The sequence below is a fragment of the Octopus sinensis genome, linkage group LG29 (genome assembly GCF_006345805.1).
Source record: "Octopus sinensis linkage group LG29, ASM634580v1, whole genome shotgun sequence".
NCBI classification, from domain to species: Eukaryota; Metazoa; Mollusca; class Cephalopoda; order Octopoda; family Octopodidae; genus Octopus; species Octopus sinensis.
The window spans coordinates 8729350-8741862 of NC_043025.1; the positions used below are offsets into that span (position 1 = coordinate 8729350).

Below are 12513 nucleotides of genomic sequence, written 5' to 3' on the forward strand. Positions count from 1 at the left end.
AAGACATAAAGTTGTCCTCAATGGAATTTGAACTCAGAACTCAGACGAAATATTGCCAAGCATTTCGCCCAGCGTGCTAATGATTCTGCCAGCGTGTGACCTTAATACCATATGCACAAAGCCTGAAATTTTGAGTACTTATTGACTCTGAAAGGATGAAAGGCAAAGCTAACCTTGGCGGAATTTGAACCCAGAACATAAAGATAGACAAAATACTGCTAAGCATTTTGCCAGCTCGATGCAATAATATTAATAATAATGATAATAACAATAACAAGAATTATTATTATTGTTGTTGTTGTCCTGATGCAGTACCAGGCAGTGGTTCTCATGGCTTCTGATCTTAACTGATAGGAAGTGTTATCATGTACATTGTTTTGTCTTGGTATAAAAGATGGGCTACAGCAAATATTCTGCTCAATACCACAGATTTGCTAATACCCTGATGCAGTACCAGGCAGTGACTCTCATGGCTTCTGATCTTAACTGATAGGAAGTGTTATCATGTACATGTTTTGTCTTGGTATAAAAGATGGGCTACAGCAAATATTCTGCTCAATACCACAGATTTGCTAATGCCCTGATGCAGTACCAGGCAGTGGCTCTCATGGCTTCTGATCTTAACTGATTGGAAGTGTTATCATGTACATTGTTTTGTCTTGGTATAAAAGATGGCCTACAGCAAATATTCTGCTCAATACCACAGATTTGCTAATGCCCTGATGCAGTACCAGGCAGTGGCTCTCATGGCTTCTGATCTTAACTGATTGGAAGTGTTATCATGTACATTGTTTTGTCTTGGTATAAAAGATGGCCTACAGCAAATATTCTGCTCAATACCACAGATTTGCTAATGCCCTGATGCAGTACCAGGCAGTGGCTCTCATGGCTTCTGATCTTAACTGATTGGAAGTGTTATCATGTACATTGTTTTGTCTTGGTATAAAAGATGGGCTACAGCAAATATCTGCTCAATACCACAGATTTGCTAATGCCCTGATGCAGTACCAGGCAGTGGCTCTCATGGCTTCTGATCTTAACTGATTGGAAGTGTTATCATGTACATTGTTTAGTCTTGGTATAAAAGATGTCCTACAGCAAATATTCTGCTCAATACCACAGATTTGCTAATGCCCTGATGCAGTACCAGGCAGTGGCTCTCATGGCTTCTGATCTTAACTGATTGGAAGTGTTATCATGTACATTGTTTAGTCTTGGTATAAAAGATGTCCTACAGCAAATATTCTGCTCAATACCACAGATTTGCTAATACCCTGAGGCAGTACCAGGCAGTGGCTCTCATGGCTTCTGATCTTAACTGATTGGAAGTGTTATCATGTACATTGTTTTGTCTTGGTATAAAAGATGGGCTACAGCAAATATTCTGCTCAATACCACAGATTTGCTAATACCTGATGCAGTACCAGGCAGTGACTCTCATGGCTTCTGATCTTAACTGATAGGAAGTGTTATCATGTACATTGTTTTGTCTTGGTATAAAAGATGGGCTACAGCAAATATTCTGCTCAATACCACAGATTTGCTAATGCCCTGATGCAGTACCAGGCAGTGACTCTCATGGCTTCTGATCTTAACTGATAGGAAGTGTTATCATGTACATTGTTTTGTCTGGTATAAAAGATGGACAACAGCAAATATTCTGCTCAATACCACAGATTTGCTAATACCCTGATGCAGTACCAGGCAGTGACTCTCATGGCTTCTGATCTTAACTGATAGGAAGTGTTATCATGTACATTGTTTTGTCTTGGTATAAAAGATGGGCTACAGCAAATATTCTGCTCAATACCACAGATTTGCTAATGCCCTGATGCAGTACCAGGCAGTGACTCTCATGGCTTCTGATCTTAACTGATAGGAAGTGTTATCATGTACATTGTTTTGTCTTGGTATAAAAGATGGGCAACAGCAAATATTCTGCTCAATACCACAGATTTGCTAATACCCTGATGCAGTACCAGGCAGTGACTCTCATGGCTTCTGATCTTAACTGATAGGAAGTGTTATCATGTACATTGTTTTGTCTTGGTATAAAAGATGGACAACAGCAAATATTCTGCTCAATACCACAGATTTGCTAATGCCCTGATGCAGTACCAGGCAGTGACTCTCATGGCTTCTGATCTTAACTGATAGGAAGTGTTATCATGTACATTGTTTTGTCTTGGTATAAAAGATGGACAACAGCAAATATTCTGCTCAATACCACAGATTTGCTAATACCCTGATGCAGTACCAGGCAGTGACTCTCATGGCTTCTGATCTTAACTGATAGGAAGTGTTATCATGTACATTGTTTTGTCTTGGTATAAAAGATGGGCTACAGCAAATATTCTGCTCAATACCACAGATTTGCTAATACCCTGATGCAGTACCAGGCAGTGACTCTCATGGCTTCTGATCTTAACTGATAGGAAGTGTTATCATGTACATTGTTTTGTCTTGGTATAAAAGATGGGCTACAGCAAATATTCTGCTCAATACCACAGATTTGCTAATACCCTGATGCAGTACCAGGCAGTGACTCTCATGGCTTCTGATCTTAACTGATAGGAAGTGTTATCATGTACATTGTTTTGTCTTGGTATAAAAGATGGGCAACAGCAAATATTCTGCTCAATACCAGATTTACGTAACCAGTTGAGTATGTTCCTTGGTGGTTGATGATATGTGCATCTCTGATCATGAGCAGGAGTAGTGGGGGAGCATCATAGCCATGTGTTGAGCGGGATTCTTTGAAGGTTGGATAACGTGTATGTATGAGTATCTTAATCACATAGCTCTGACCAGTCCAGTACTTGACAGATATTTCATCACATCGATCCCATCAGAAGGATACCAGGTGAAGCTGAACTGAGAAGTAGAGAGTAAGAAGAGAACATAAAGTAAAACACAAGCTTTTCCTTACCTTTATTTTGTTTAAATGCCAAAGAGATTTCATCGTTATTATTGAGAACTTGTTTGTTGCCCTTTCCTGGAGAAGATAAAAGACAATTCTCAGCATCACCATTAACAGCATCACAATTAGTGCAATAACAATAACTTGTGGGACCTGCGGAAATCCCACACAATGAAAAAGATTAAGAAAAGCTATTTAAGTACGAAAGAATGATCTTTATTTTTATTTCGCTAAGTTATTTCCCTCCTAGTCACAATAATATATGATTTTAAGATTTCCCTCTGCTAAGCACTTTATATTTCTCTCTTTACCTCTTCAACAAACTGTTTAACCATGTAATTCCCCTCTTCTTCATGTCTTTAACATTTCTCTCTTCACCTCTCACTTCCACTATCTCTTAATGTAACTGCCTCCCCTGCCCATTTCTCTCTATCTGCATGCCTTTATCTTCACCACCAGAACATCACCCTCTGCTGAATATCGTATCCTAAACATATCTCTTTCTCTACCTTTCCCGTTCCACCCTACGTGTCATTAACATTTCTCTCTCCTTCTTTTCTCTGACCTTTTCTCTTGCTCTTCACCACTCCCTTCAACTAACCATGTGATGCATCTGGCCTTATTATATTTCTTTCTCTACTTCTTCCTCACTTTTTTATTCTGTAAACCAAGTGCTTTTTACAGCTGGATGCCCTTCCAAGTCACCAAGTGAGTTTTTGAGAGGGAAGAGGGCATTGGAGGAGGTAACTGTGTGTCAGATGATGAAAAGTTAGAGTGTGACAGAGAAACAGAAGCAGAAACAGGTGTCTTCTTATGGAGGGACTTTATTTGCTTCAAGATTCACTGTTCCAAAAAAGAATGACTTACCAACTTTTTCTGAATTAATGAAAGTTCCATTGGTGCTCTTGTCCTCCAAAAATACATGGAGGCCTGAACTGGTCTGTTCCTGGTGAAGAGAGAAAAAGAGAGACACTATACTGGTGAAAGAGAGGAGGGAGAGAGAGGATCGAAGAGAGAATTAAAAAAAAAACACAAAGAGAATGGGAGGGAGAATAAATGAGAGGAAAGATGAGAAGATAGAGAGGAAAGTGTAGAAGGACGGAAGCCAAAGCTGACCCTCACAACATTTGAGCTCAATGAAAGTGCTGAGAGTAAAAAGATGCAAAGAATTTTGTCAGACATAAAAGATTTTGCCAGTCTATAGTGCTGTTTTCAGTAACAGTGGAGGCGCAATGGCCCAGTGGTTAGGGCAGCGGACTCGTGGTCATAGGATCGCGATTTCGATTCCCAGACCGGGTGTTGTGAGTGTTTATTGAGCGAAAACACCTAAAAAGCTCCACGAGGCTCTGGCAGGGGATGGTGGTGATCCCTGCTGTACTCTTTCACCACAACTTTCTCTCACTCTTACTTCCTGTTTCTGTTGTACCTGTATTTCAAAGGGACGGCCTTGTCACTCTCTGTGTCACACTGAATATCCCCGAGAACTACGTTAAGGGTGCACGTGTCTGTGGAGTGCTCAGCCACTTACACGTTAATTTCACGAGCAGGCTGTTCCGTTGATTCGGATCAACCGGAACCCTTGTCGTCGTAACCGACGGAGTGCTTCCTTTCAGTAACATCATTATTTAACCCTTTCGTTACTAACCCAGCCGTAGCCGGCTGAGAGAACCTATTGTTATTTAAATGTAAATTTGAACCCAAATCTCGTTGGTACATTCGTTAAAACAAGTGATTTCACCTTGTAAATAGTTGGGTTATAGTATCCGACATTGCTTGACCTGATATCTCAACTCAGTGAATTTTGGGAGATTTTTTTCGGCATCGATTTTTCTTCAACTTTGAAAATGGATAGGAGTTTCATGTTATCAAGCATTGATTCCGAATTTAAAGCTTTTTCAACGGAAAATAGGGAGATATCGAGAAAAAGAATGAATGAGGTCCAAAAGCACGTGGTGTACAATAATGAATAGGATATTTTTTTATCCGAAAATGAAAGCAGGGATTCCGAAGAAACAAAGCGGCGTTGGCGACAGCAAAGACGATTTTACATCGGAATGAAGTAAAAAACTTTAAAAATATTTTTATTAGCAATTTTTCTGAGGAGATAGAGTCTATCTATAGTCTTTCTTAGGAAGCGAAACCATTAGACTTTATTTTTTTCAGTATGCTTGTTTGGAGCGATCACTGTGGAAGCAAACTGTTAGGCAGAATGTAAACAAACACAAAATGGGGGATCAAAGTTCGGAAAATTTGTGAAGCAAATACTGGGTACTGCATGGATTTAGTTTTTATACAGGGAAAATAATGTTAGTCAGCATGGCCTAGGGAACGATGTGGTCTGGAAGTTATCACTTCCATACCATAACCAGGGTCGTATATTATTTTTTGACCGATTTCTTTAGTTCGGTCAAACTTGCGGTGGATTCCAATATTTCAGTTTATTCCACCTTTATGGTACACCTGTTGTGCATTAAATTCAACTGATGATATAGTGATGTGCACAATTCTTCTTTATCAAAATTTTGTTGCATACCCATTTGAATATTAGCTGATGATTCATTTTCTATGGTGATGTTTAAACAAAATTTTAATATTTTTACCTTTTGCTCAATTTAAAATTTTAATATTTTTACCTTTTGTTCAATTTACCTGGATTTACCTGTAATTAAAGTCACTTTGAGACAAAAGTTATGCAATAGGATTGATTAAGAACCCTTTCTTTAATTATGTTCCAAATATTACATTAATATGTTGATAAGTAAAAAAAGTTACGGTTATTTAATGAAACAAGCCTAAATTCATGATTATTTTAGATTTTAATTGAAACTCATGAGGGGTGTATTTTGGTCAGAAATATAGTAACGAAAGGGTTAACGTCCATTTTCCATGCTGGTATGGGTTAGACAGTTTGACTGGAACTGATAAGCTGCAGGAGGATCCAGTCTGACTTTGGTTTCGTTTCTACAGATAGATGCCTTTCCTAAAACCAACCACTCCAAGATGTGTCACCATCGAGTGCTTTTATGTGCCACCATCAAGGGTGTCTTTTATGTGTCACCTTCATGCTTCACCACATTATCCCATGTCTTTCTGGGTCTACCACTTCCACATTAGCACGCCAGGCAAAATGTCTAGTGGTATTTTGTCTGTGTTTATTCCGCCGAGGTCGACTTTGCCTTTCATCCTTTCGGGGTCGATAAATTAAGTACCAGTTGTGTACTAGGCTCGATCTAATCGACTGGCCCCCTCCCCCAAAATTTTGGGACTTGTGCCTAGAGTAGAAAGGATTATTATTATTATTATGCTGTGTTGACTAGTGACCGGGACCTCTGGAAATATGCTGTTCTTGAGAAGACTCGGCAAGCGCAAGTGAGACCATAACCTTGTGGCCTATGCCAGGGGTGTAACCAGCCCACTTAGGTGTGCCTCTCCTTCATTGGACACTAAACTCTGCTTGCGAAGACTTGTTGAGGCAAGTGAAATCGAAATCAAATTCAATGACTGGCATCCGTGCTGGTGAAGCGCTAAGAGAACCATACGGGTGAGATTGGGGCCAGAGCAACAAGCTGGCCTCCAAGCCGATGGCACGTCAAAAAACACCATTCATGCATGATCGTTACCTGCGTCGCCTTACTAGCGCTTGTGCTGGTGGCATGTGAGAAAAACATTCGAGTGAGGCCATTGCCAGTGCCGCTGGACTGGCTCCTGTGCAGGTGGCACATAAAAAGCACTATTTGAGCGTGGCCGTTGCCAGTACCACCTGACTGGCCTTTGTGCTGGTAGCATGTAAAAAGCACTCACTACACTCTTGGAGTGGTTAGCATTAGGAAGGGCATCCAGCTATAGAAACTCTGCCAGATCAGATTGGAGCCTGGTGCAGCCATCTGGTTCGCCAGACCTCAGTCAAATTGTCCAACCCATGCTAGCATGGAAAGCGGACGTTAAACGATGATGATGATATATATATATATATATAAACACTATCCAAACGTAGCCGATGCCAGCGCTGCCGGACTGGCTCCTGTGCCAGTGGCACATAAAAAAGCACCATCCAAATATTGTCAATGCTAGCTCCCTCGTCCCGACTGGCTCTTGTGCTGGTGGCACATAAAAAGCACCCACTACACTCTCGGAGTGGTTGGCATTAGGAAGGGCATCTAGCTGTTGAAACTCTGCCAGATCAAGATTGGAGTCTGGTGCAGCCATCTGGTTCGCCAGTCCTCAGTCAAATCGTCCAACCCATGCTAGCATGGAAAGCGGACGTTAAACGATGATGATGATGATGATTATTATTATTATTATAATTAAGATGGAAAGCTGGCAGAATTGTTAGCATGCTCGGCAAATAGCTAGTGGCATTTCATTCATCTTTACTTTCCGAGTTCAAATTACACCAAGATCAAGTTTGCCTTTCATCCCTTCAGGGTTGATAAAATCTCCCAGAAAACTTCAGGCCTTGGGCCTCTAGTAGAAGGAACTATCATCATCACAATTAAGGCAGCAACCTGGCAGAGATGTTGGCACACGGAGCAAAATGTTTAAGTTCATTGCATCTGTCTTTATACATTCTGAGTTCAAATTCCACCAAGGTTGACTTTACCTTACATCAATAAAATAAGTAACAGTTGAGTACAGGGGTCAATGTAACCAACTTAGGCCCTCACCCAAGATTGCTGGCCTTGTGCCAAAATTTGAAATAATTATCATTATAATTTTTTAATATTGTAATATTTTTGGCGTTAGGAGGGCAAAAAGTACATCAACATCAAAATAAAAATCAAATGAAAATTGTAATTGTGATACCTGTGCCAGTGGCATGTAAAAAACACCATCCGAACATGGCCGATGCCAGCGCCGCCTTGACTGGCATCCATGCAGGTGGTACATAAAAAGCACCAGCCTCCTCTGGCCCGTAAAAAGCACCCACTACACTCACAGAGTGGTTGGCGTTAAGAAGGATATCCAGCTGTAGAAACACTGCCAGATCAGACTGGAGCCTGGTGCAGCCTCCTGGCTTCCCAGACCTCGGTCGAACTGTCCAACCCGTGCTAGCATGGAAAGCAGACGTTAAACGATGATGATGATGTAAATTACTTACTTACTAATATTGTTAATTACTTACTGTATATATCTTAAAATGCTGTTTACTGTAAGCTTGGAAATTGTCTTTACACAGTTTCTCATTGAATGGAATGTCACAGGCAGTGTCTCGTCCAAAAGTGTAGCTATCATCAGAGAAATCTGTAAATACAAAGAAGAAGAACACCCAATAAGAATAACATTTCACAAGTGTTTTGGGTTGATTGTAAAGGGCCCTGACTATTTTGATATCAATCTGAATGTGACGGGATGCACCAAGTTCTCTCCTAAACTATGCCTGTTTAACTCTTTGGCATTCAGATTACACTAGCAAATGTAATAATCACATCATTTTGAATTTATCATTCATTAATCTTGTAGCTTTGACGAGTGTGATCGTTGACAGAGCGGCTATTCGAGTATGATCGTTACCCACTCTCTGGCTGGGTAACCATGGACCTCCTTTATAGCAAGACACCTGCTTCTGTCTCTCTCACACATCAACCTTTCATCATCTGACACAGGATCCCTTCCTCCAATGACCCCCTCCCCTCTCAAAATTCCTTCTCTTGCAAGTTACTTGGTAACCCTACCAGTGTTGGTGCCACGTAAAAAGCATCAAGTCCACACTGTAGAGTGGTTGGCATTTGGGGCTGGTGCCAGGTAAAAAGTACTCAGTCCACTCTGCAAAGTGGTTGGTGTTAGGAAGGGCATCTCTTCTCTACATATATAAATGGCAAAATGTCTGTGTGCGTGTCCTTTATACAAATCCACAATTTTTCAGTTAGAGGGCTCGTACTTTTTATGGTCATTCAAAACCGTCCAAGGGTGGTCGTGCACATCTTTACATTTCCCCAGTCACCCCGCAAAGCCATTAAAAAATCAATAGAAGTGACTTTTTTGTGAATTTTCTATCCAAAACTCAATCAAAATGCCAGAAACTTGATACGCCAATTGAATGCCAGCCAGCTGTATGTGATTGGTCGGAGACTTGGACAGTACTCGCGTGTATGTGCACACTCGCGCACGCGTGCTGTACATGCATGCACTAGCACTATGATCTGGCGTTGCCGGGTCATAGTGCTAGCCCAGCCATAAAAACCCTGCCAAAACAGACACAGAAGCCTGGTGTGGTCTTCTACCTGGCTAGCTCCTGCCAAACCATCCAACCCATCATCATTGGTTAAACGATGATGATGATGATGATGGTTATAATAATAATAATAATAATAAAATTATTGTATTCAGTGCTCAGGTGCACCACAACTTGTCAGAAAGTGCATATAAAGTACATGCAGTAATGTACAAATGTCTGGAAAGCGAACAATGTATGAGTCAGATTCATGCTTGTGTGTGTATAGAGGGGAGAAAATCAGGTGTAGTGTTGGCAAATCTCAGGAAGCAGGGAAGTTTTGAAGGATGCAGTGCTCCGACAACTAACAACTGATGCCGGCAGTTTGTTCCATGCTTCAGCGTGTGTATGGAGGGGAGAAAATCAGGTGTAGTGTTGGCAAATCTCAGGAAGCATGGAAGTTTTGAAGGATGCAGTGCTCCGACAACTAACAACTGATGCCGGCAGTCTGTTCCATGCTTCAGCAACTCTCAGCGTGAAAAAATGTTTCCTAAAGTCATGGGAGCTGTGCTGTTTTCTGACTTTGTAAATATGTCCATGGGTGTTAGATGGGTGGAGTTTGAAAAGGTGCTCAGAGTTATTGTTTGTACGATGGTTGATAATTTTATGCTAACTGGCCACCACCTATTTGCCATCATAACTGTAAGGACAATTTATGGAGTAATATTCTAAATATTTAACAATCCTTTCTACAATAGCCACAAGACCTGAAATTATTGGGGAATAGGAGCTGGTCAACAGCATCAATCTTAGAGACCAACTGGTATTTATTTTATCAAATTCCAAAAGGACGAAAGATAAAAGTGACCTTAGTGGAATTTGAACCCAGAACATAAAGACAGACAAAATACCTATTTCTTTACAAGGGGCTAAACACAGAGGACAAACAAGGACAGACAAACGGATTAAGTCGATTACATCGACCCCAGTGCGTAACTGATACTTAATTTATCGACCCCGAAAGGATGAAAGGCAAAGTCGACCTCGGCGGAATTTGAACTCAGAACGTAGCGGTAGACGAAATACCTATTTCTTTACTACCCACAAGGGGCTTAACACAGAGAGGACAAACAAGGACAGACAAATGGAGTAAGTTGATTATATCGACCCCAGTGCATAACTGGTATTTATTTTATCGACCCTGAAAGGATGAAAGGCAAAGTCGACCTCGGTGGAATTCAAACTCAGAACGTAAAGACGGGCAAAATATCACTAAGCATTTTGACCAGTGTTGCTAACGATTTTACCAGCTCGCTTCCTTGACAACTATTTTAGTAATGAAAAAGTTATTTTACGAAATACCTCGTAATTCTTCTTTACCTTCAGAAATGTACAGAAACACAGAGTTCATATCGGCGAGCTTACGTTATAAGTCGGAATTTAGCCGTTCATATCATTAGAAATGCAATTATAAAACAGTGTTGTTGAACAGTGGCTGTGTGGTAAGATGCTTGCTTACCAACCACATGGTTCTGGGTTCAGTCCCACTGCGTGGCACCTTGGGCAAGTGTCTTCTACTATAGCCTCGGGCGGACCAAAGCCTTGTGAGTGGATTTGGTAGACGGAAACTGAAAGAAGCCCATCGTATATATGTATATGTATATATATATATATGTGTGTGTGTGTGTGTGTGTGTGTCCCCCTAGCATTGCTTGACAACCGATGCTGGTGTGTTTACGTCCCTGTCACATAGCGGTTCGGCAAAAGACACCGATAGAATAAGTACTGGGCTTACAAAGAATAAATCCCGGGGTCGATTTGCTCGACTAAAGGCGGTGCTCCAGCATGGCCGCAGTCAAATGACTGAAACAAGTAAAAGAGAGTAATGAGTATATATATCTAAATATATATGGATAGATAGATACACACACAATAGGCTTCATTCAATTTCCGTCTACCAAATCTACTCACAAGGACCATTAGAAGGCACTTGTCCACGGTACCACAATCGGGACTGAACCTTAAACCACGTGGTAGCAAGTTCAGCTTCTTGGTCCTTCTGGCATGCTGTTCTACAGATAAGTAGTATGTCACTATAAACCTATTTAAACATATCCTTATAATCCGAATTATTTTCATTTGAGTTTGTTCTGTTCTAAGCCCGATGTGGGGGTTACTTCAAAATCTAATTAGCAGCCCCGGTCACCTCTCAGGCGGTTAAAGACAATGGGAGCCGGGACAAACTCTGTCTTAATTGGCTCAATATGTTCGAGACAGACTCTAATAAAATTCCAGAACCATACTTGTTTGCTGAGACCTTGTACAAGCATGAAATTAATATCATAAGTAAAGTGTTTTAGCGGAAGATAGATAGTTAATAACAAAAATATTTTCTAATTGTTGGCGGAATTATTCAAGTAATGCCGAGTCTATATCGTTATTTACAACTACAAAATAGGAATTAATCTTCAGTTCTTAGTAAGAGTACTAAATGAGAACAGTACTTCATGTATTTTACGATCCAAGAAGGACGAAGGCTAAAGTAAAGATGCAATCTTCCATATTCTGTCGGTTGTAAAAACAAAAATCCTAAAAGCGGACACAAGAACAACACAAAAGTCGGTATATTTTCGGAGTTCCAGAGACCAATAATGCTTCAAACTTATATAATTTAATTTAATGTATATTTTAAAATAATTCAAACACACTTTTCGAGTTATCAGACTCTTCTTGTTTGGACGATAAACCAATTCATTCTATCCTTTTCTATAGAAGATGCGAGTTCGTATTCCACGGTTAACCTTCCAACTTTTTCTATCCAAAATGCTTCTAACACAATATTTACACGGTATTATTTATTATAGCTTTACTTCAAGATACACCATTCCAAAAGAGAATTAAAATATATTTTATAGTTTTAAAAGCTCTCATTAAATACACATAATTAAATCCTAACTGTTCGGGTCTTTCAAAAATTAAATGACGCCCGCTTGTATCTATGTTCTGTTTATTCTGGTTATTGTTTGTAATTTCATCAGTTCCCCTGCCGTGAAATAAAGAATTGCTGGGGCCGAGATTTGAACGTAAACGACCCTAATCAAATATCGCAAAGCTTCATCGATCACTTATGCAATCGGTCCGCCTTTTAATATCGATCACTTATGCAATCGGTCCGCCTTTTAATATCGATCAATAAAGCATGGGTTGCGATGGGGGAGGGAGTCACAAGACGACAAAACAAAACGGTATTCAATCTTGACAAATCTGAGATTCAAAACGATTGATTGCCAAAAAAAAGTGGAAAAAAAACCTTTGAAGGGAGGATACAGTTTCAATAAGTACAGACTAGTAAAATATTAAAAGAAACTTTGTAAGGAGTTTTGATTTTTGTTGGGTTTTTTTAAGTAACAAAACATTTGTAAAATATGGGTTTTTCTCGAAC

The 12513-nt window shown here is 40.2% G+C and overlaps 1 protein-coding gene across 1 annotated transcript in view; it reads right to left on the minus strand.

Moving 5' to 3' along the window:
* The window catches only part of LOC115226143 (serine/threonine-protein kinase Chk2-like), a 51667-nt gene that overhangs the window by 37697 nt on the left and 1457 nt on the right, over positions 1–12513 (minus strand). The window contains 3 exon segments of the mRNA XM_029797137.2: positions 2930–2995; positions 3788–3866; positions 8043–8161. Of these exon segments, the coding sequence (XP_029652997.1) occupies positions 2930–2995; positions 3788–3866; positions 8043–8161 (264 nt within the window).